General features: G+C 45.9%; 1 protein-coding gene and 1 long non-coding RNA gene across 16 annotated transcripts in view; one reads left to right on the top strand and one right to left on the bottom strand.

Annotated features, from left to right (window-relative positions):
* The window catches only part of CUX1 (cut like homeobox 1), a 276,461-nt gene extending 266,384 nt beyond the window's left edge, over positions 1-10,077 (bottom strand). For 7 of the 15 annotated variants that reach the window (XM_083479148.1, XM_083479157.1, XM_083479156.1 and 4 more), the window contains exon 1: positions 9,763-9,960. In XM_083479148.1, coding sequence (XP_083335274.1) covers positions 9,763-9,840 — 78 coding nt within the window. In that variant the 5' untranslated portion in view covers positions 9,841-9,960. Of the gene's footprint in view, positions 1-9,762 lie in introns of all 15 variants that reach the window. The other 8 variants (XM_083479160.1, XM_083479159.1, XM_083479151.1 and 5 more) reach the window with 3 other exon arrangements.
* A 167-nt stretch (positions 10,078-10,244) lies between these two features.
* On the top strand, positions 10,245-19,952 carry LOC310695329. The gene is made up of 6 exons (XR_014520003.1): positions 10,245-10,319; positions 11,196-11,363; positions 14,742-14,871; positions 17,846-17,977; positions 18,223-18,493; positions 19,704-19,952. It is a non-coding gene; the product is annotated as an uncharacterized lncRNA (long non-coding RNA).
* Positions 19,953-25,196: the final 5,244 nt, after the last annotated feature.

The following is a 25,196-nucleotide window of genomic DNA, read 5'->3' as shown; positions in this document are numbered from 1 at the left end:
CCTGCCCCTCCTATCAGCAATATAATACTGGGTTGCTATAAGGATTACTGAGGCAATCTACACAAAGCACTTTGAACATTCTGGGAAAGGACTATATAAATTTCAAGTCTTAATTGTATCCAATTTTGGGCAAACTGCTTTTTTAAAAAATCCCAGGGCAAAAAAAATATCAAAACATTCCCTGTTTCTCTGTATATGAAACACCCTACTTATGTTGGGGATGATAGTTCTGTTATATTGAAAGAAGAACTGGAATCTGTGGACTTCTTTCCAACTGCAGCAACATCAGGAACTAGAGACATCCTTGAGTGCCATGGCTCAGCATTTTAACTGTCCACTTAAGTATTTAAAAGCCAAGCTCATCACCATGGCATTCAAGTGCCTCCAGGGTTCTGCCTGCACTACCAAGTTTATTATTAATCCAATGACTACCCCCTCCAGCCGTTATTAAACACAATTTGGCAACCAGTTACTATGTCAGCAGTGTTCAATACCCAATTTAGAAAGTGCAATTGTCCTAGAGCAGAGCTGGCTGGCCATTGCTCACTGAACAGTTCTGGTTTCCAAGAGAAGGGATATGTTTCTCATCCTTGGCCCTTCAATCTTCCTTTCCAACCCCACAGAAAATGTCTGTACAGAAAGGCTTGCTGAAGGCCTTTATTTCAACAAGCATATCCCCCAAAGAAAAGGTTTCCCACTCCTGTCCCAGAACGATGCTGAAAGTACCTTCCTCATGTAAAGAAAGGTTTGATCAAAAGTAAAAGGAACATTGAATATGTCAGGCCCAACAAGATGGTATGAATTAGCTGAAGAGCATCAGCCAGGCAAAACGGGAAGGCCCTCACCATCCACAGGGCCATTTGCAGCCCACATAACTGAGCACGCAACAACCAATCCACTGCTTCAGCATAAATGTTTACCAGCTCCCATCCTGAGAATAGAAATAAAATCAGACAAAGTTCTGCTTCAAATTAGTTCAGATTGGATAACCTAACTCCAGGAAAGACCACCTGTGTTGATGGAGAAAGCACATATTATTTGGACCCAGGTTCAAATTCCCACTCAAGTCATGAAGCTTAATGGACAGGCCTTAGGTAAGCCAATCTGTCTCAGCCTAGCTGAGCCTATAGCACTGTGGGACTGTGGGAAAGCACAGAAGCCGAAAAGTTATTTATGTTCGTAGAACAGGATATACACTGTTCTGTTAACCACAAAGTTCCCACAGAAGCCATGATTCTTCCCTGAACCAAGGACACGATTCACATTCTTGGTAGCATCCAGATCCCCAGATGAAAACGCAACACACACAAGTACTTACATGAGGTTAAGAGGGAGATTACATACTATGAAGCAATGTCTCTCCAGTGCCGGGGGTTGCCTGGAGGTGGCATTAAACAAATCCAGAGGTGAAATTTGTGACAAAAGGTAGGGGCACTTATGTACAAAATCATACTTTTAGAAGCTATTTCATATGAGGAATGGGCAACATGTAGCCCTCCAGATGCTGCTGGACTTCAACTCCCATCATTCCTAGCCATCATGGCCACTGGTCAGGGATAATGAATGCTGTAGTCTACCAACATCCGGAGGGTCATAGGTTGCCCACTTTTGCTATAGATCATCACAGTTGCAAAAAAGGTAAGGAATCCAGACAAGCAATCTCCTTAAGTATGGTCTCAAAGGTGACACCTCAGCTAAATTTGGGGATCCATTCCATCACTAAGGCACTCATATTGCCAAGTGCAAGGTGTGAGTCCATATACAGGATGCCATTCTGTAACAACTGGAAACAAGCAGAGAGGGGAGCACAGATAATGAGAGGACAGTCCAAAGTCTATGGCGGCAGGTTACCCATAAAACAACTGTGCCTGAAGCTAATTCAGGCCCACCCATCTGTTCACCAGGGATTCAATAAGTTTCCTGGTTTTCTTGGCAAGCTGGAATAGCAAAAAAGAGGAATGAGAGAGGCATACGAAAGAACCTGGCTGGCTGGTGAGTCCTATCAGGCTGGGTGGAACATGACTTACACAGGCTGGGCTATCCTGGATCGGGAGCTGGTAGCACCCAAGAGATCTATGGAGCAATAAGGAAAGTTATGCAGCTTCCAAAGCTTTCTATGCTGACGGGGGCTTCTGCCACTACACCAACAGAGCTTGCACCCCAATCTAACAGAGAAGCATCTGATAAGACCCTAAAATGTTTGAGAAGTGCTTGTCTGGAATAGCTGTCTCATGAGTAAGCTTTTGCCGTTTTATAGCCCTGGCCAGGCTGACTCTCCCATAACAATGGTGAGCTCATGAAACGGAGAGCAAACAAGGATGTGTCAGTCCCACACTATGCTCTTGGCTTTTTAAAAATTCACGCTGATACGATCTTGAGTGTAGGAGCCTGGAGCTGTATATTACGATGTAGAAGGAGACTGAAGAGCTGCACACCTTCCTCTCGCTGTCAGGTATCTGGAGGAGCAGTTTCCAGTAGGAAGCCTGCATACCCATTCTAGTCTCTCAGCAGAAAAGTTTCAGATGAATTCCTTATAGGTTTTCCCAGGATATAAAAAAGGGTGGAGTGGTGGTTTAGAACCAATATAGTCTTCTAGTTAGTTTCAAACTGTGGCTAGAGCCTCAGGAAAAATTCTACCTGCACAAGTTGCAGTCAGCTACTTATAAACTTCACAAACTTCTGCAAATGGAATAGAGAAGGGGAATGGGGGAAGACAGAGAGAGTGGGCAATGACTTACTAATGATTCCCTCTATGCAAGATTCCCTCCTGCATGAACTATGGTTTTATTAAAATGATCCAAATTTGAAACCAGATCCTCCAATATCACCTGGCTTGAGAGCAGTACATGTGAAAAGGATCTAGGAGTCTTGGTTGACCACAAACGTGACATGAGCCAACAGTGTGACGCGGTAGCTAAAAAAGCCAATGCAATTCTGGGCTGCATCAATAGGAGTATAGCATCTAGATCAAGGGAAGTAATAGTGCCACTGTATTCTGCTCTGGTCAGACCTCACCTGGAGTACTGTGTCCAGTTCTGGGCACCACAGTTCAAGAAGGACACTGACAAACTGGAACGTGTCCAGAGGAGGGCAACCAAAATGGTCAAAAGCCTGGAAACGATGCCTTATGAGGAACGGCTAAGGGAGCTGGGCATGTTTAGCCTGGAGAAGAGAAGGTTAAGGGGTGATATGATAGCCATGTTCAAATATATAAAAGGATGTCACATAGAGGAGGGAGAAAGGTTGTTTTCTGCTGCTCCAGAGAAGCGGACACGGAGCAATGGATCCAAACTACAAGAAAGAAGATTCCACCTAAACATTAGGAAGAACTTCCTGACAGTAAGAGCTGTTCGACAGTGGAATTTGCTGCCAAGGAGTGTGGTAGAGTCTCCTTGTTTGGAGGTCTTTAAGCAGAGGCTTGACAACCATACATCAGGAGTGCTCTAATGGTGTTTCCTGCTTGGCAGGGGGTTGGACTCGATGGCCCTTGTGGTCTCTTTCAACTCTATAATTCTATGATTCTATGATTCTATAAATCCCAACCAGATATTGTTTTTCCCTTCTAGTTCTTTAAGCCCATAAAAGGAAATGCCAATCCAGACAACTTGATAACTCAAAGCCACTGAACTGACTGAATTTTTACTTCGGTGGAACTATCTCAGCATAAGAATAGCAAGCCATGGTTTGTGTCATACACCAGTCTGTAACTGAGGCACCACATGTGAAAAGTCTTCCATACGCCTATCATGGCTACCAATTCTAACCACAATTGCAAGAGCCCCTTCGTTTCAGCCATCCTGTTTCACTGTATTCAAACAATGAGAGACCTACAACCTCACTTGTGTGGGCAGACATATACCCCATTGCTGAGGGGTAAGAGTTGTGGGTGACAGAAGTAGATCAGGGCGAAGCAGCCAAGCCAAATAACAAGGAAAGAAAAGCGCCTGGCAGCATTTATTTTCTTCTCCTGCTTTGGTTGCTCAAGAAAGAAAGAGGTGTTGCCAGAAAGGTGTGCAGGGGCAACATCACTCTCTCCTCCTTAAAATCACAGGGCAAGGAGAGGAGACGAAGACAGCTAGCCAGGAGATAGACCATAAGAGGTTCTCAGAACCAATAGCCAATACAAGGTCATAGAGGCTTCTATGAATACTGTGACTTGTACAGAGGGTGGCAATTGTTTTCTATACAAGGTAATCAACAAAGTTTTATTCAGAGCAGAACGAACGAAGTTTGTGGTCCTAACCGTCAGGTTCAGTAATTTCAGTGTATACTCTAAGTAAAACAAAGTTGGAAACTTAGTTGTCTGTCATTTCTACAGGTAGGACAGTAGCATCCCGTCTTCCAGTGAGACAGCCAATTAAGGAAAAAAGCCTGGATACACAACACCTAAGACAGATAAATACGAACCATTTTGTGTACAAATTTAATAATCAAACAGAACTCTCCGCCAGTATTGCCAGAAGGTTTCAAGAAAAACCCAGCACTACTGAGAACAGGGTCACATTTAGTTTGACAAAAACAAGATTGAAGTTTACACAAATGTGTCAAACCGAGTTTTACAGTAGGCACAGGAATTAAGCTGAGCTATTTTTACAAAGCAAGAACAAAAACAATTTATCAATCTGCCATTTGGCTGCATTCTTTGCTAAAATTTCCATATGTTTAAACTTTGAGATGATCATTTTAATCAATAAATAGTAGTTCAAGCGTCATGATTTCCCCCTCCATGAAAACCATATTTCTATAACTACCTCTGCAGTAGCAAACAAAACATTTTGGGATAATTCTCTTGGGATTTGCAAACTTTTCCATTCAGAACAATTACGACGCACACAGGCAAAAGTGAGCTCAGCTACAATTAAAGTTGTCAGACCATGTTTAACTACATCTTAATCTAATCCATTTTATTTTATACAATCCTGCATCTGGATCTCATTTCCTGAATTCCTGTAGGTATTCTGGGTCACTCTTACAAACCCTTTCAAGTAGAGAAAGTTCAGCCAAGTCTACCTTAATCCAAAACTTTTATAAAAAAACATTGGAAGAAAAAGAGCAAAGCAAGGAGATATTTTGCCCTATCTCCTAATCCTTCTGGAAATCAAAGAGCACTAGTATTTTCCATCAGACAATAGACAGTAGTTAAACAGCACATTACATTTGTCACCCCCAGAGTACTTTTCAAGGGTTAAGCACTTCAGTTCTTGTAGAGCAGCACAAGCATCACGCCCCCCCCCCCGCCATAGCTGCCCAAAGTTTTTCTATCATTTCTCAGAGCAATATACACCTCAATCCAGCACCCTGCCCTTCACACAAACACACACACCACCTTTAACTCTACTTCAGCTATGCCAAACATCTCTGTAAGCATTACTTCCGGCTCCTTCAGCTCTCAGCTTCAACAGGGACATTGGCTGAGCAGACTACCCAGCAGGGGATAGAAGAAAGGGAGGGGAAAGACCAGCTTTCTAGCCAAATTAATTTTCACGTCAGGCACTTAAAGAGGCTGGACACAATTTCCCTGGTACAGATCAGCCAATCCATACTGCAAGAGAACATTGATCGACAGGGAAGACACCTATTAATTTGGTGCTCTTCCCCCTTTGCCGTTCATATTTATTTATATAAATATATAAATATTACACACACACCTGAGCTGCTTTATGGAACAGTGCATCTGCAATCTCATCAGGGAAACACACACCCAAACAAGGCAAGAAATGTTTAGCATGTTTGTTCATTCTCTCCCTCACCCTTCTCCTAATATTACTCCTGAGCATGTTTTTTTAAAAAAAAGGCCAAACAAGAGTTAACACACTGAAAAGTCTTGAGGTGAAAGGGTGAGGATGGATATTGTTGTGGAAATGGCCTTCCCATGGCCAGTCAGCCAGGCCTTGTCAACACCACTAAGGACTACAAAGAGATAAGGAGGTAACATCAGCATTTATAGCCCCCAAAACAAATCAGCATGGAGCCCAAATTCCATGCAGGATGGCAGCAAACAAAGGAGTAACTACCATACATTCAGGTGTGGGGTTGCCTAAATACACAACAGGTAGCCAGGAGCTTCTACCCCATGTAAAATAAAAGTAAGTCATATCCCCAAGCAAACCCAAAGCCAGAACTAGAGAGAGAGACTGGAACTTTGCATAAACACCTTCCCCAAGCCAGACAGGTCTTCTGGAGGACAAAGGACTACCTGACATACCCACCACTACCATCACTGACACCAAAAGCAGGTCTCCCACCCATCTCAACCAAGACTTAAAGGAGCACCTCCCTTATCCTCCCTGGATGCCCAGGATCGGGTTCAAATCCACAAGAATGGGGAAAGAGGGGTGGGATGCAAAAGAAGGGGAGGAAGAGTTTGGGGAAATGGGCAAACACACACACACACACTTACAGATGTAAAATGTCTGAAGGGGGAGAAAGAAAAAAAGGAGGCCATGCCTGCCCAGGTGTGAAGTGACACAGAATCCCTTTCTCCAAACTGCAAAAGGGAACACCAAGGCAGTACAAGTCCCTTTAGGAATAGAAAGGGGAACCTGTGTGTGAGGAAAGCAATTCACAAGAACACACACACAACATCAACAACCCCTACATTTGAGGGAAATGGAAAGCAAATGGGAACAGTGCACCACCGGCCCAAAAACGGGAGGACTCAACAGGAAGCGTGTGGTACTAAGAAGCTCTCATGATGACACAAGCATCTCCTTCTCCCTGCAAAACCTTAGATGGCAGAAAAACATGGGGGGTGGGTTTCCAGATCAACCCTTCAGGCCTCAGCAAATAAACGGGGTTGGAAAAGGGTGCCACCCCATCCTCAAAGACAACCTACATAGCAACAGGAAGGTGGTTCCTTCAAGAGAGACTGAAAGGATCCCCACTCCATCACCTTCAGGATGGTGGTGGGATCCAGTTAGATGAGTTTGATGGGATAAAAGTTCTTCCGTCCTACCCTCATTCAGATCCATCAAGTATGGAGGGAAGAAGCAAAGGATCCCCTATAGCAAGCTGACAGGATTAAACAAGTCTTCCCCTGACCTTGGATGCTCTCCATTCCCTCACATGCGAACAAGGGAGGAAGAATTTTACCACCCACCCCATATTTTTTTAAAAAAAGCTTCCCCCAACTATGTGGGTGGGAACAAATAACGAGAGCAGACATCCCTATGAGGCTTGTGAACCCTCTTTTAAAACAAAACTGGGGGATAAGACTAAAAAGAGAGCCTCACAAACACAGTAATTAGAATTAAGCAATGTATACCCCTTTTAAAAACCTACATAATTTGTAAGAGGCAGGCCTAGTTTCTTCAAGAAGGAAGCCAATTAATTCACAGCCTCAGTACCCTCCTGTCTGGAAGAATTGGGGGTGGGGGAGAAACATGAAATCCTAGAGCCCAATTTGATAAGGGGGGGGGGGAGAAGAGAAAAATTGACTGAGTGAAGAAGCTAAATCTATCATTAGATAAACCTCACTCCTTTCCAGTCACACGCACTAGCCTAAATATAATCAGAAAATGATGATGTGGGGGAGGGACGTTGTTGGTTAGAGCCTCAACCATAGAGGCAAATGAGAAATGGGGTTCCCCACCCACTGCAGCCCCAAGTTACTGATATGGGGGGGGGGGAGCTCTTTTCCTCCAGCCCTCATTTTCCTCCTTTCCCAAGCCAGGATCAAAAGTCCTGCAAAGTTTCCCACGAGCTTCAAATTTTGTGCGCACATGCAATGGGGGGGGGGGTGTGTGGAGAGGCCAAAAAAGATTCAGAACAGAAGCAGAAATATTTTGCTGTGGGGGGGGGGGCGAGAAACACACAGCACAGGACACACATGCAGACACGTTCCTTTTCTGCAACATTCTCCCTGCCTCCATGAAACTGGGTGACCGGCTAGGGAGGAGGGGGAAATGCCTGGGGGGGGTTAGAAAAGAAGGAGGGGGTGTTGGTGCAGAAAGAGAAGAACATGGGAGACCCACACCATTTTTAGGATTATTTTTACATCCCTCCTTAAAGAACTGGGGGACTCTCAAAAAAGGATGGGGTTTATTACTAGTGTGGGTTGAGTTTTATGGTGGGGGGGGTACACAAAAGCATAAAAACCTCAGGAGGGGACACATATACATTTGCAAGCATGCACACCTATTTTGCTGATTGCTTGCATGTCTCAGTCCCTCTGTATAAAACTAAGGAGCTGGTATAGGGGGAGCATTACTGAAAGTGGGATGGATTTTTGTTTTTGTGGGGAGCAAGATTTTAAAATGATAAACAGCAGCCATCCATATGCACAAACGCACATATTTCCCTCTCCTTTACTCTCTTTATAAAACAGTTAAGTGGGTATGGAAGAAGGGGAGAGATTAAAAACAAAACAAGAGAGCCCACACACAAAACTTAAACCAGCTAACACTCCTCCCCCCTTTCCGAAACTGTTCAAAAAGATAGAGGGGGAGGAAGAATTAAAGAAGAGTCTTGTTAGCGGAGGGGGGTGTTTGCAAAAACAATTAAGAACCGGGGAGAATGGCACGCATACATACACCAGCCTATTACGATGATCTTTCCTCTTTCTAAAACTAAGAGACTGTTCAAAGAGACTAATGGCAGGCACGGAGGGGGGGGGGGTCCGCTGGAGGTGTATGGTTGCGGAGGGGGGTGCGCGCAAAAATCATTAAGGATCAATAAGGGAGCACATACAAGTTACTGTTATTTAGTCCCCATTCTCCTAAAAGTAGAAGGCTTGTCACAGAGAGACTTAGTAGCAACAGAAGTGGGGAAAGTGTTAGGAAGTAGAAGGGGGTATTTTTCTTTGGCGGGGTGGGGGGTGGGGAGGTTGCAAAACGAATTAAGAAACAAGAGAGTTATCCCTCCTCACAGTTTCTAAAACTGTTCAAAAAGAGGTGGTGGCCCAAAGTGGGGGATGTTTTTCTTTTTTTTATATAAAAAAAGTGTGGGCTTTTTTCTTTCTTTTTTAGAAAGGAGAGGGTTAGAAAACAACTAGCCCCTTCGGCACCCAAAGCAACCCTAAGCCTTCCCACCCCCCTCAAATAATCATCAAAACCCACCATCCTCATTTTTTGTACTCTTGTTTATAAAACTGGGGCGAGAGAGAGAGACGGGGGGAAAGAGGACCCTAAAGAGGAAGAGCGCGGCTCTGTTCCGAGGAGGGGGGCCATTGGGGTTGGGGCTCCGTGTGCCACAGGGCAAGGGGGGTGGGACGGCGAGGGGTGGGGGGTCCGGCGGCCCAAGACCGGGGCTCCCCCATCCCGGGACAAGCCGCCCCCCGAGGAGGAGGAGGCGGCGGCGGCGGCGCCATCTTGTTGGGATCGATGAATTGAACAAAGAGGATCAATTTCCGATCGCGGCGGCGGCGGCTGCGGCGGCGCCGGTCTTATCGATGGGAGGGAGGCGGCGGGCGGCGGGGAAGCGGGCAGGGGCGGCCGGGCGGGATCCAGCCTTCCTCTGAGGGGGGCGGCGGGGAAAGAAGGGGAGCCCAGGGGAGACGGAGGAGGAGAAGCCGACGCCGCTTCTTGCCGGGACATTTGGGTTTTATTTTTTTTTAAAGGGGGGGGGAGAGGCAGGTTTCCTTTTCTTCTGAAGGAAAAAGGGGAAATGGGGGGGGGAGGGTGTCTGAGGGAAGAAGAAGAGAAGGGGGACACGCAAACACACCACACGCACCTCAAGGGGAAAGCGGGGAAAGGGGCGGGTGGGAGGGAGAGATATGGAGGGGGGGCGAGGGTGGGGTGGGGGGCCCGGACGGGAGAGACCCACGCGCGAGCGGACCCCGGAGCCTGACCTGCAGCTGCTGTAAATCAAAGCGCTTCCAATATTGAAACATCGATCCCACATTGGCCGCCATCTTGAGACATATTGAGACAGAAGTGAGCGGCGGATCGAGCGAGGGAGAGAGAGAGGAGAGAGAGAGAGAGGGGAGGGAGGGAGGGAGGGAGGGAGAGGGGGCTGGAGAGCGCACGAGGAGGAGGAGGAGGAGGAGGGAGCCGGAGAGAGAGAGACAGGCGGGCAGGCGGGCAGGCAGGGGGAGAGAAGAGGGGAGGGAGGGAGCGATACACAGAGAGAGAGAGAAAAAAAAAGGAGGGAGGGAGGCCGGCAGCAAAGCGGAACGAGGCGAGGGCGGGCGGAAAACCCGGACAGGAGCGGCAGCGGCCACTCGAGGCTCGCGGAATGGCCGACCCGGCGGCTGGCATGAGGCGGAGAGAATAAAATAGGCACACACTCATATATACAGTATATGATTTCATTGTAATGGTAACGGTGCAGAGAAAACGAAACTTGGTGACAAAAAAAGCGTTTACGACGATATAGATTGGGTTGATGTTTTTAATGTATATATTATTTGATTTTAATAATAACGATGCAGAGAAAACGAACTTACAAGTTGGAAGACATATATGTATATATAATTTAATTTTAATAATAACGGCGCAGACAAAACGAAACTTACAAGTTGGAAGACTATATATATATATATATATATATATATATATATATATATAATGTATATATTACTGTATTTGATTTTAATAACCGTGCATAGAAAACGAAACTTACTGACAACTTAGAAGACACACACACACACACAAATATATGTGTGTGTTCGTGTGTGTCATTTTAAGCATAATGGTGCAAATTAGGATTCACTAGGACTATAAGAAAATATTTTTTATTTGATTAATAAAGCCACAGAGAAACAAAACTTCACTGAAATACCCCCCCCCCCACACACACAAAGGCACACACCAATTTATTTTTATTTTATTTATGTGATTTTAATAATAATGGCACAGAGGCATAGAACAGTGACACATTAGAATTCACATGGGTTTGTTCTACTTATTTTATTTTTACATTTTGTACACTACTTTCCTTTTTTTTTTCTTTGCAGAAGAGCTGCTGCAGCATGCTCTGTATTTGTACATGCTCTGTACTGTAAAGAGTTTCTTCTGGACTTTTCTTCTTCTGTAGACTTTTAAATGCTGTTATTTGCGTCTTACACAAAAAGGGAGATAGACATGTGGATAATATACAAGTCATATGCAGATAGAAAAATGCCTGTGACATGCAGGTAATAATGTTGTGTCGATCAAACGATCAAGCTTATCAGCCAGCCCAGATAAAGGTTATAGCCAAAAATAATAGGTAATGTTTTTTATCAGCGCAGTCCTAGACATGTCTCCTCTCCTCAGATCTGTAATGGTGAAACCAGATGCCTTCGTCTGCCCCAGCTGCAATAAAACATGTCTCTCCTGTATTGGTCTCTACAGCGACAGCAGACGCTGCAACTCTCCAAAGGTTTGGTTGACAGCATACTCCATTGTCTCTTGAGACAGACAGATGCCAACAATAACTTCCAGGTAAATGTTTGTGCGTATGTAGCATAACAGCCTCAGTCCTGGGAGGCCAGGGTTCAAATCCCCACTAAACCGTGAAGCTCTCAGCCTAACTTACCTCACAGGATTGTTGTGGGGAATAGATGAGGAGAGGGGGAGAACCACGTACTTCAGTTTTATGTCTTATAATGGATAAGAGCTATAGTTACCTTAGTCTTAGTTGTGCAATCCTGTTCCCAAATACCTGCAGGTAAGGCTACATACATGCCATATATTTAAAGCACACACACACCCCCAAAAAAATATTGGGAACCACATTTGGTTAAGGGTGCCTGGAAGTGGAGTTAAACTACAGTTCCCAATCATCTTTCCAAGGGGTGGGCTTTGAATGTAAGGTGTGCCTGCAGCCTAAGTCTTGTTGAGTTTGATGGGATTTGCTTCTATGTTAGCAGGTAAAGGATTATTACTCTTAACGCACAACCTTGAAGTAGTCCTCCCAGCAATATTTTGATAATGGTGGGTAGGAGAAAAGGTTATAGAATATAATGACCGTGATGAGCCAGGAATGTATATTTTCATTAAGTTATGGCAAGGCAGACTAAACAAGGGGCAAGGGAACTAGGGTCACACAGGGTCTGGACCACTTCAGAATGTGTGTAAGAAATCACATGGCATCACAGCATTTTAGAACTGGATAGAAACTTGGAAGTCCTTTAGTTCAGGGCAGTAGGGTTGTTGCAAATTCAGGATCCCTTCATGATAGACACAGGCCCTCACATTCACACCCCCTTCTAAAATTATGCAACCTTCTATACAACAGTCTTAGAATTATGCAATAATAACATTTGAGGACGCATTGCAAGGATCAGTGCTGATTGCCATGTGTTTGCCTTTTAGCTGGATCTACCATTTTCTGGGACGCGGGTGGCGCTGTGGGTTAAACCACAGAGCCTAGGACTTGCCAATCAGAAGGTCGGGAGTTTGAATCCCCATGACGGGGTGAGCTCCCGTTGCTCGGTCCCTGCTCCTGCCAACCTAGCAGTTCGAAAGCACGTCAAAGTGCAAGTAGATAAATAGGTACCGCTCCGGCGGGAAGGTAAATGGCATTTCCATGCGCTGCTCTGGTATGCCAGAAGCAGCTTAGTCATGCTGGCCACATGACCCGGAAGCTGTATGCCGCTCCCTCGGCCAATTACACGAGATGAGCGCCACAACCCCAGAGTCGGTCACAACTGGACCTAATGGTCAGGGATCCCTCTACCTTTCCTTACCATTTTCTGGGCATGTTCATGTGCAAGTGTTTCGGAGAGCTCCGATATCTTATTTCTGAGTTACCTGAGGTTATGTTTTTCCTTAAGTTCCATTGTATGCCACAAAGCTTTCACCCCATTCTCTTGAAACTGAAGCTCCTTGTGCTTTCTGTGTTCCTATATGCTTAGTTTTGGAGCATACAGAACAACATCTCGTTGGTGCTCTTCCTGCCCTCCTTCTCCAGAGTGACCCAAGGAGCCTGTCTCCTCACCTCCTTTCACTCCAGTTGGCTCCAGTCAGCACAAAGGGTGAGAAGACCTCTTCTCCGTGGCTAAAATGCTGATTGGGTGGCTCTGAAGATTGGGCTCCTGCTGCAGAAATAGCAGTAGGTCTTCAGCTCCCCACAACCCCAGACCACTCCATCTCTGGTCCAGGGACCTCTAGATGTTGGAGAAAACTCCCATCATCCTTGACCACCAGCCCTTGCAGTTGCTAGCTGAGGCTGATGAGAGTTGGAGCTCAACAAAAACTGGAGAGCCACAGCTCTCCCACACATTCAATCCAAATTCCTCTTCAGTGCAGGAATTTCGTTCTATGTCCATGCAGAAGCTCCTAGGTTCAGTCCTGGGCATCTCCAGCTAGGGCTGGGAGAGGTCTTGGTCTGGAATCCTGGATCGCTACTGCCGGTCAGGTTCAATGATGCTGAGCTAGATAGATCAGTGGTCTGACTTGGTATAAGGCAGATTCCTGTGTCCCTATGCCCCTAAATCAGTGGTCAGCAACCTTTTTCGGCCATGGGCCGGTCCACCGTCCCTCAGACCATGTGGTGGTAAAGGTAAAGGTACCCCTGCCCGTACGGGCCAGTCTTGACAGACTCTGGGGTTGTGCGCTCATCTCACTCTATAGGCCAGGAGCCAGCGCTGTCCGCAGACACTTCCGGGTCACGTGGGCAGCGTGACAAGCTGCATCTGGCGAGCCAGCGCAGCACACAGAACGCCGTTTACCTTCCCGCTGGTAAGCGGTCCCTATTTATCTACTTGCACCCGGGGGTGCTTTCGAACTGCTAGGTTGGCAGGCGCTGGGACCGAACGACGCGAGCGCACCCTGCCGCGGGGATTCGAACCGCCAACCATACGATCGGCAAGTCCTAGGCGCTGAGGTTTTACCCACAGCGCCACCCGCATCCCCACCCATGTGGTGGACCAGACTATATTTTGGAAAATGAATGAAAGAATTCCTATGCCCCACAAATAACCCAGAGATGCATTTTAAATAAAAGGACACATTCTACTCGTGTAAAAACACACTGATTCCCGGACCGTCCATGGGCCGGATTGAGAAGGTGAATGGGCCACATCCAGCCCCCAGGCCTTAGGTTGCCTACCCCTGCCCTAAAGCTAAGCTCATACTCGCCTCCCTTTTTGACATGGGGAGCCTCCTACAATGCAAGTGTTCTGCAGATTTCAGGAGTGGTGAAGGAGGGCTATGCCACAGGATTCGTCTGCCTTATGAAGCAACAGCATAGATCCATGACCAATACTGGGAAATGCTTTGGGGCTGTATAAAGATGTTGAGCAATGGAACACATCCAGGAAAAACCGCAGGATCTGTTTTCCTGGAGGCTTTTAAGATGAGACAGGATGATCATCTATCAAATATTCCTAAATTCTGGGAATTACCTAATTGCAAGCAGTTAGATCTCTCAATGTGATTCAGACCTGAAAGTCATGAAACCCAAGGAACGAAGAGAAATCAGTTAAAGACAGAAGTAGGATGTTGTTATCTGATTGCAACCTGGGGGAACACAACAACAACAACACCCCACTATCATCTCTGCATTTATAAAGAGGCAACTGGGTCTGAGATTTGGGCGAGGATTCTTTTCTGACTGGTAGACCTTCAGTCTAGATCAAGAAACACTTAAAAGTACAAGAGACTGCAACACACAGAGTAGGGTGACAGGTTAGGAGCAGGGAGAACAAGTTAAAGCACAGTGTTTTATGCTAAACAACACGATCCTATGCACGTTTTCCTGGGAGTAATATACCACGTGAATTTATCTGGGTTTGCTTGTGGGTCACAATGCGCAGAATCGGGTTGAAAATGAATTAACATTTTAAAGCCATTATTGTATTACTTTGCATTTAACAGGGTGCTTTTTTAAAACAACAACAACAACAATGTAATAATACATTCTGAACAATTTTGAACAAAATCTTTGGAACAACATAAAATATCAGCACACAGGAAGGCAGCACACAGCAGTGTTCTATCTGACAAGGTTAGTTTTAAAAGCCCCACAATAACTCCATGATCAATTTCCCAGAACCTGGAAAGTAATTTTTTTCTGGAAGTCTAGGACGATGTTAATTAGGTAATATGTACAGACCTCAGAAGTCCTTTGTACATATACTCTGTGTGTGTGTGTGTGTGTGTGTGTGTGTGTGTGTGTGTGTGCCTGCACTGTGATTTAGAAGGGATCCTGAGGGTCATCGAGTCCAACCCTCTACAATGCAGGAATCTTAACTGAAGCATCCATGGCAGATGGCCATCCAACCTCTGCTTAAAAACCTCCGAGGAAGGAGAGTCCACCAGCTCTTGTGGGAGTCTGGTCCACTGTTGAACAGCTCCACCAGAAAGCTCTTCTTGATGTTTAGTTGGAATCTCCTTTCGTGTAACTTGGAGCCATTGGTTCAGGTCCTACCCTCCGGAGCAGGAGGAAACAAGCTTGCTCCATCTTCCATTTTGCATCCCTTGAGATATTTGAAGGTGGCAATCGTATCTCCTCTCAGGCTCCTCTTTCCCAGGCGAAACATGCCCAACTTCCTCAGCCGTTCCTAATGCTTGCTTTCCAGGCTCTTGATCACCTTGGTTGCCCTCCTCTGCCCTAAGAGCAAGAAAGTTACAGGATTTTCATGATTTTCAGTTCTGAAAAATGTGTATGTTTTGTAAGTGTGGGTTGTTGGTGTAGTGGATAGAGCATCTAAGACCCCGCCCCCAAAGTGGTCGGAACCACACTGCAGACAATACACAATCTTAACACGTAATAAGGCACCCAAGCATCCCAACACCACTTAACACCCACCCACCCATGTGCATATTTAACACATGCATTCAAGCATCCTCCCTGATTTATACTGGGGATGATGTGGCTCTGCAGATGTTTTGGACTCCAACTTCCTCCATCAATCCCATTCAGCATGGTCAATAATTGGGGACAATGAGAGATGCAATCCAGCAACATCTGGATGTAAACAGATGGCACTCTGTAAATAAAATAAATATCTGTTGTGAGGTCCTGGGACTGGGTGGGCTATAAGAGAAATAAATATGGTTCATTGACTTCCACAGGACAAACTCTGTAGGATTATATTTTGAAGTGTGTTGTGTGCTGAAGAATTTATGTACGTACTTGTTTGTGTAACGGAAACTCCAGGGAAGTGAGGATTGAGCAGTAGCCTCATATATGTGGAATTTGCTGCCAAGGAGTGTGGTGGAGTCTCCTTCTTTGGAGGTCTTTAAGCAGAGGCTTGACAACCATATGTCAGGAGTGCTCTGATGGTGTTTCCTGCTTGGCAGGGGGTTGGACTCGATGGCCCTTGTGGTCTCTTCCAACTCTATGATTGTATGATTCTGTGTGTGTGTGTGTGTGTGTGTGTGTGTGTGCGCGCAATGGATGAACCACCCCCATTCCCACCCCATCCGGTCTTTGCTCTAAGCCATGCCTCAAAGAAAATGTATAAATAGGCACTCCAGCAAATTCAAGCCCTCTGCTTTTTATTTAGGCAACTTTCAAAAAGAGATTATTCATACGCATTGCTAGTGAAATCAATACCAACCTTTCCGCCGAATCAGTGCGTTTAAAATCATGGCAAAGGTTTCTGCAGCTGTATATCAAACTCCATTACTAGCATTGTGTTCAGCCTCCATCGCTGGCTTCCTTCACGCTAAATCTGCTAAATAAACTAGAGCAGGGATGGGGAACCTGTGGCCTTCCCCATGTGGTTAGACTCCAACTCCCATCACTCACAGCTGGCATGGCCACTGGTCTGAGATGATGGAATTATATTCCAACAACATCTGGAGGGAAACAGGTAAGCCACCCCTGGACCACAGCCATATATATAGTATATGTTGGCTGTGCAGGTGCAGTGAGGTAGATAAGTTTGCTGATGATACTAAATTGTTCAAGGCACTTAAATCAAAAGAGGTTTGCAAAGAACTCCAAAATGTTCAAGGGTCCGGAAACCAAGCCTTATGAGGAACGGTTGAGGGAGCTGGGTATGTTTAGCCTGGAAAAGAGGAGACTGAGAGGAGATAGGATAGCTATTTTCAAATACCTAAAGGGCTGCCATATGGAATATGTAGCAAGCTTGTTTTCTCCTGCTCTGAAGGGTAAGACACAATGGATTCAAATTACAAGAAAGGAGATTCCGACTAAACATCAGGAAGAACTTTCTGACAGTAGGAGCTGTTCGACAGTGGAACAGACTCCCTCGGGAGGTGGTGGACTCTCCCTCCTTGGAGGTTTTTAAGCAGAGGTTGGATGGCCATCTGTCATGGATGCTTTCGTTGAGACTCCTGCATTCCAGTGGTTGGACTTGATGACCCTTCGAGATCTCTTCCAACTTTACAATTCTGTGATTCTGTGTTTCCAAAAGGAGGTCATTGGGGAAGGCCCAGGAGAGGGCAACCAAAATGATCATGGGGATATAGCTGATCTCACAGCTCGAGGATGCAAGAGGTTGGGACCCTGCTGCAGAAATAGTATGGGGTATTTGGATCTTTTGGAGGGGGGGGGCACTGCATAAGTGGAGCCCCTATCCTAGGATGCAAGGATTAAACTTCCAATAAATCATACCCTTATCCAAAGTACATGAAAGTGTTTAGGGATGCTTCTTTAGTGAGCCAGAGATACCCATGGAAATATCAGGGAAGGCTTTGCAGTTCACAGATTGACAGGCCTTCTTCTCCGATACAAGATACAGTCGTACCTTGGAAGTCAAACAGAATCCATTCTGGAAGTCCATTCAACTTCCAAATCGTTCAGAAACCAAAGCGCGGTAGCCGTGGAAGCCCCGTCGGATGTTCGGCTTCCAAAAATAGTTTGCAAACCACTGGAGCGCCCTCGATGTAGATTTCCTCTCCCAACATCCCCCCCTTCCCTGTTAGGCCTGATGGATCCGGGTTGTTAAGAATGGGATCACGCAGTCTTAAGCCTAATACATTGTGTGGCAATGTTCCAATTTTAACAGCGAGAGAACAAGGAGGAAAAAATAAAAAAACCCAGAAGAAGATGTCTGTCTAGCCTGAGCCAACTTGCTGGAAACACATCTGGTTAAAATTCAAGGTTTTAAATCTGCAGTAATATTTTAGAAATACATTTGGTAAGTATTAAATTGCTATGTTGTAGCTGGTAATATTTACGATTGCAATGTGTTAAGCAGAGGTTTAGATCTGTCAAGAGAAAGGAATGATTGTCATATGGCCTAACAAATGGGCCGAGGATATAAATTACATTTTATTGTATTTTTAAAAACTTTATTGTAATCTTGTTCAAAAGAGCTATGTCTTTGTCAAGTCGTTGCCTGTTCAGAATAAAAGAAGGGGTTTTTATGTGCCTCTGTTACAGCAGCCTCAAGTGCTACCTTCAGCGTGGGAAGGAAACGGAAGGGCCTCATTGTGGTGAGCACTCGGCAATTTAATCTCAAACGGAAGATGGATCATATATTCTGAGGAGAAGATGAGCAATGTTGCATTCCTGGAGGATAGCTCTATTGATGGCTATTAGCCGAGATAGGAAAATGGAGCCCCTGTTTTGCACCTCCAAATTGCAGACACCCAGGTCCGGCCCTATCGTTAGGCAGAGTGAGGAGACTGGCTCAGGCGGTCAACACTGAGGGGTAGTGGAATGCCACATGTGCTCTCTTCAGCTAGCCTGAAGAGAGATACCTTTTTAGTTTATTAATACAAATTTATTAATACTAATTAAGGCTGCAATCCTATACACTTTCAGTGCACCTTACCTCTGAGCAAACATATACATTGTTACCTCGGTTTATGAACTTAATCCATTCCGGAAGTCCGTTCTTCAACCGAAACTGTTCTTCAACTGAGGTGCGCTTTCCCTAATGAGGCCTCCTGCCGCCGGTGCCCTTCCACCAACCGGCTTCTGTTCTTAGACCAAGGTAAAGTTCGCAAACCGGGACACTACTTCCGGTTTTGTGGAGTTCATAAACCGAATAGTTCATAAACAGGGCTGTTCTTAAACCGAGGTACCACTGTACAGTGGTACCTTGGGTTACGAACTTAATTCGTTCCAGAGATCCTTTCTTAACCTGAGGCGCACTTTTGTTAATGGGGCCTCCTACTGCCAGCGTGCCTCTGGCACACAATTTCCGTTCTCATCCTGGGGCAAAGTTCGCAACCCGGAGCAATACTTCCAGGTTAGTGGAGTTGGTAACCCAAAGCGTTTGTAACCCAAGGTACCACTGTATACAATTGCATTGTACAGCTTCCAGCCTTCATTGCTATTAGTTACTGATAATATGACCTCAGATAGCGAGGCTCCGTTGGGCTTATTAATTAATAGCAAAACCATATTATGTACTAAGCAATGCTAATTTGCTAGACGGTCTTAAGCAGCAATTTTATTCCAACAGCTTCTCTTCTCTCCAGGGTTCTACACAGAAACACGACGCTGGGGCATCTTTTAATAGTTTAAAAACAAAACCTTTCCCCACAAATGTCTTAATGAGGAATTTATTTTATAATTACTTCCCCATCTTCTATGGCCTCTCTCCCCCTAACTTAGCTGTCCAAAGTTAATATATCAACAAATATTGTTTATTGACTGAAGATCATTAATTACCAAGCAATACTTCATCTTGTTTTTTGCTTGAGCCTGACCTTAAGGTCGAAAACCATCTGCTAAGGTCACAAAGATATGTGTTGTCAGAAGGAATACATTTCATTCCATGCTGAGAGATAGAAGCAAACAGACAATATATTTTCTAGGGGAAATGTGTTCTTCTGTAGTCCTTTTTTGTTGTTGTTGTTTCTTCTTGTTTGCATACCCTAACTTATTTATTTTTCCTCTTTCAATTCTATCAGGCTTTTCACTGCCAATAAATGGTTGGTGTTGGTAGAATTTGCACTTATACATCACCAAAAAACGAGGAGCAAAGAAGTCACAGAAAATCTGCATGTTTCAATTTATACATATAGGCGGGGATTCACAATTAAAATATGAATACAATCCATTTCACCATTGCAAGAATGACCATAACCAGGTGAGCTCTGTTGCCTGGCCAGTTGGCTGTCCGGTTGCTAACTGCTTCAGTCTTCCTTAGCTGTGACTCCTGCACTAACAGGTTTGGACTTCTCCAAACAGTCCTATGATTCATAAACAGGGCTGTTCTTAAACCGACAACAGTCCTATGATTCTGCAATTCTGCTAGTCTCCCTCCTTAGAGCTTTCATCTTCATCTTTAAACTGCCCTTGGACTGGACAGCCCTTCCAATAGAGGATTGTCCTCTATTCTCCTAAGGGAACTAAGGGTAGAGCATCTGCTTTTCTGTGAGCGTGCCCATAGCAGAGAGGCAGGAGGAACCACCCGCAGCAGTGGCAGGACATGCCCATAGCAGAGATGGTGGCAGGGGTGTGGCGGCAGTGGGTGGCGCACTCCGGAGGCCAATATCTGCCACCTGAGGTGATTGCCTCACCTTGCCTCATGGGCAGGCCGGCCCTGTTCCTATGCAGCCCTGCAACAAGAAGTCTGTAAAATAAGGCAGTCTCCTGGGCAGTTATCTTCAGGTTCTTCTGAGGCAGACAGACAGACAGACAGATAGATGCAATTTAGAATACTCATGTAAGGTAAAGGTAAAGGGACCCCTGACCATTAGGTCCAGTCGTGGTTGACTCTGGGGTTGCGGTGCTCATCTCGCTTTATTGGCCGAGGGAGCCGGCGTACAGCTTCCGGGTCATGTGGCCAGCATGACTAAGCCGCTCTTGGCGAAGCAGAGCAGCGCACGGAAACACCGTTTACCTTCCCGCCGGAGCGGTACCTATTTATCTACTTGCACTTTGATGTGCTTTCGAACTGCTAGGTTGGCAGATGAATACTCATGTAAACATCCTTAAAATATCAATGACTTCCCTTCTTCTCTTTCCATGGCTCATTTTGCATCTCATAAATCCCTGCACATTTTACAAAAACCAAACCATTCAGTATTCCATCATTACATCCATCAAAACGTATTCACACTGTTGAATTTATCTTAATGTTGCCCACATTTTCAAGTGTACACGATTCCCCCCCCCCAACATATATACAAATAAACGTTTTCCAATCTTCTCATCTTGGTTCTTTATCCTGAAACTGGATTTGGGTCAGGGGTGGAGATCCAAGGGGGGTAAAAGCAGTATTTGAATTTTGACTGCTAAGTAAAACAGCTAAGCAAAATAATAATAATAAATAAAGCATATCCTACATGGCGGCAGCATGTATGGAACAGCTTTTCCCCAACACTTCCTCTTTCACCTCTGCGGCTTTCGTTCCCTTGGATGGGAAACGAACGGCCTAGTTTTGGTTTCTGCAGCAGGCTAAAGTCTGCTGGCCTTAAGTCATCAAGGACTGACACGGGAGAAAGGGAGAGACAGGAACGAACAGACCGATCCTTCACATAATTACTCAGAAGCACAAACATTTCACAGTGGTCAGCCCATTGTATTACTTTGTGACTACAATGGCTTTTAAGCAAATAAACCGAACTGAAGTGACTGATACTAAATCTCTTGAAGCTAAGGTTTGCTTCTGTGCCACAGGGTACCTTCCATCAGCTTTGGCTGGTGGCCCAGCTACGCCCCTATCTGGGAAGGGATAGCCCGACTTCTGTCATCTGTGCTCTGGTAACCTCCAGGCTGGATTACTGCAATGCATTTTATGTGGGGCTGCTTCTGAAGACGATTTGGAAACTTCAGCTGCGCAGAATTCTGCGGCCAGGTTGCTCACCGAGGCAAGATGGTTTGAGCATATTACGCCAATCCTGGCCCAACTGCATTGGCTGCCAATTAGTTTCTGGGCTCAATTCAAAGTGCTGGTTTGGACCGATAAAGCCTTAAATGGCTCAAGACCGCAGTACCTCAAAGGCCACTGCTCTCCACAGGAAGCATCCTAGACCCTGCACCCATCATTTGAGGCCCTTCTTCACGAGCCCTTTCCGTGAGAGGTATGGAGGGTGGCAACACAAGAAAGGGTCTTTTCTGTAGTGGCTCCCCGTTTGTGGAATGCTCTCCCCAGGGAGGTTCGCCTGGCCACCTTCATTAACATATATATTTAGGCTCCAGGCAAAAACATTCCTCTCCCCCCCCCCCCCGGCCACTCTGTGATCCTCAGATGAAAGGTGGTTTGTACCTCCAATAAAATAGAATAAAACATTTTGTTTAAAAAGTTGAAAAGCCCTGACATATAGAGGAATATGTAGGAGAGAAATAAAACCTTGAAAGGTGATCGTTGGTTCCACACTAGATCTGTTCTATAATTTGTAAAGGTAAATTCGTATCTTGCTGTTCCCTAACTCAAGGGTGAGGAAGCTTCTTCAGCCTGAGGGCCTCATTCTCTTCTGAGCAGCCTTCCAGGGGGCCACTTTCCAATGGTGGGCGGGGCCAGAGGCAAAATTGGGCGGAGCAACAAATGTAAATTTTACATTTGCATAGCAGGCTAGTTTTTTCACCCTCCCACACCCCTCTCTAGCCTCCATCCAAGCAAGCAAGGAGCATTATCAGACACCTATTTCAGTTAAGCAAAAACACTCAAGTAGGGAGCAAAGCAGGGTTGGTGAGGCCTGTGGCCTGGGAAGAGTCCGAAGGGCCGAGTAGAGAGTCTTGAAGGGCCACATTGTCTCCTGGGCTTGAGACAGCAATGGAAGAATCTCATTTTCCCAATTTTATGTTCAGTTTCCAGTGTTTCCACATCTGTGCAATTTTTAAAGAAGAAATTCTCCTGACAATTCACCAGAATTTTAGTATAAATTTATCCTGGAAATGAACGTTTGCATGCAATTTCCCCCGATATTCACAATTTTGGACAGCACTATTCCCCTCATATATGTTATTTTCACTAATATATGCATTTAGTACAGTATATGCACTTTTGTACATGCTGGAGAATTGCATTGCAAAATTCAGAGAAGCATGGATTTTGCAGGCTGGCTGGGTTTCAGTTCTTGCATTGTTTCGGAAAGTACAAATTGGGAGGGTTCACAATTAAACGAGAACTGAAATAAATCCCTCCCCATCCCTAGCCAGAGGCTCCCCGTGCTCGATTTACGGCTTACTGTGATGTGCAAACATGGCCAGTGAGCCTGCAGCAAAAGGCACACTGCCCTGGCTCTCACTGGAGGATGAAGAACTCAGACTTGGAATACCAGTTTGGTGCAGTGGTTAAAGCACTGGAATAAGACCTGGGAGAACACGGTTTGAATCCCCACTTGGCCATGAAGCTCACTAGCTGTGACATTGTGGACCATTGCCAGCCTCTCCGCCTAGCCTGTCTCACATGATGGTTGTGTGAGGATAAAACACACCGGGGGGGAGGGGGAGGACTACGTACTCCACCTTGAGCTTCTTGCAGGAAAGGTGGGATGTGAATGCAATAAATCCAATCAAGAGCTTTAATCGTCAAATCAATACGGTGCACAAGGTAAAGGTAAAGGGACCCCTGACCATTAGGTCCAGTCGTGGCCGACTCTGGGGTTGCGGCGCTCATCTCGCTTTATTGGCCGAGGGAGCCGGCGTACAGCTTCCGGGTCATGTGGCCAGCATGACTAAGCCGCTTCTGGCAAACCAGAGCAGCGCACGGAAACACCGTTTACCTTCCCGCCGGAGTGGTACCTATTTATTACTTGCACTTTGAGGTGCTTTCGAACTGCTAGGTTGGCAGGAGCAGAGACCGAGCAACGGGAGCTCACCCTGTTGCGGGGATTTGACCCACCGACCTTCTGATCGGCAAGTCCTAGGCTCTGTGGTTTAACCCACAGCGCCACCCGCGTCCCAGTATGGTGCACAGCTGGGTTCAAATGCACAAGAGGGGCTGTGCGTGGCTAGGCAAGCTAAGATGTTGATCCAACAAGCTACATGCCCCCTTGGAGTCTGTTTTGTGGGAATGGGGAGGGCACAACTGCAGCATGACAAGTGGGGCTGCCCTTTGGACTGGGCAAGCAAACGGGAACTCCTCCTGGGGGGCTGGAACTGAGCTGTCTGTTGGTGCCTGCACTGGGGTCTCTGTGACCTAGGTGACAGAGGTGGCTCAAAACCAGACCGAGTGGCAATCTCCTCCTGTGAGGATGGGCTGGAGTGGGCAGTGGCAGCGCCGGAGTGGATGCTGCAACCGGGTGGCATGGGAGCCAGGGGTGCAGTGGGCACAGAGCTCCTAGATGATGCAAGATGGGACAGAGTAGAGTATGGTGGAGCTATGCCGCTGGGACCTTCCCTGGCGCCTCCCAGGGTGACTCCTCTGGTTCTTGAGGCCCTGATCCAGGCCGTCCCAATCCTCTGGGCCCCTCCCTAGGGTTGAATTTTATTATTTCGGTCACAGACCAGTTCCAGCCCACGTACAAGATCAAGGAAGTCATAAAACACGATAGGGATACATTTGGATTTGCAGTTAGGTATAACAGGGACAATGCGGATATAGCAACAGTTAAAAATATATATAAATTAAAACTTAGTCACTAACATATAACCTAAAATTATCATTTAGGGCCTTAATCATTATGATAGCACAGCTTGTTCCCTAAGTTTTATGGCACTCACACAGAATTTGGCTACCCTTAATGTGATCTCAGCATCCTTGTCCTCTACCAGTTCGGATTCATTTGGAGATTTTTGCATAGCAGGGGTAATAAATACCAAGCGTATATCCCCGTAGAAGGGGCAGTGTAACAAGGCATGAGAGACAGTTTCTACCTCCATCAAGCCGCAGGGGCAGACTCGTTCCTAACCCTAACCCTAACCCTAACCCTAACCCTAACCCTAACCCTAACCCTAACCCTCCCTAGAGTTGTCAACTGGGAACTCCTCCAGCTCCTCGCCCTGGTTTGACCACCCCCTCCACAATGTCCCATCATGGCACCACCCACCACCAGGGTCCTGCTGACATACACTGCACATTCAAAGCACTCCCCCACCCCAAGAACTCTAGTTTGTTAAGGGGGGTGCTGGGAATTGTAGTTCTGTGAGGGGAAGACCACAGTTCCCAGGCTTCTTGGGGTGTGTGTGCCTTAAAGCTACGGTGCGCTTGCAGTTGTATGGCAACTGAGAGAAACCAGGTATGGCTTGTCTGCTGATGTCAATAGAAGCTCAAGAGGGTTAAATAAACTTGTTCATAGTTGCCCTGCACCCTGTTTTATATAGTCGAACTCAGGGATCACACAAATGTTTAACAAGGAAAGCGTTCATATAAAATTCACACATAATTTTTTCTAATGAAATATGTGAAACGCATTTTCTTTTTATAGGTGCTCTATAAAACACTTGTCATAAAGCCTTGCCTTCCTGCTTCTTTTTGTGCTGCTCTGCTCTGTTCTCTCCCCCCTTCTTTTCAT

The sequence above is a fragment of the Podarcis liolepis genome, assembly GCF_965112155.1.
Source record: "Podarcis liolepis genome assembly, chromosome: 16".
Lineage (NCBI taxonomy): Eukaryota > Metazoa > Chordata > Lepidosauria > Squamata > Lacertidae > Podarcis > Podarcis liolepis.
Note: the sequence above shows the minus strand (reverse complement) of the source record. Positions and strands in the feature narration are given on the sequence as shown.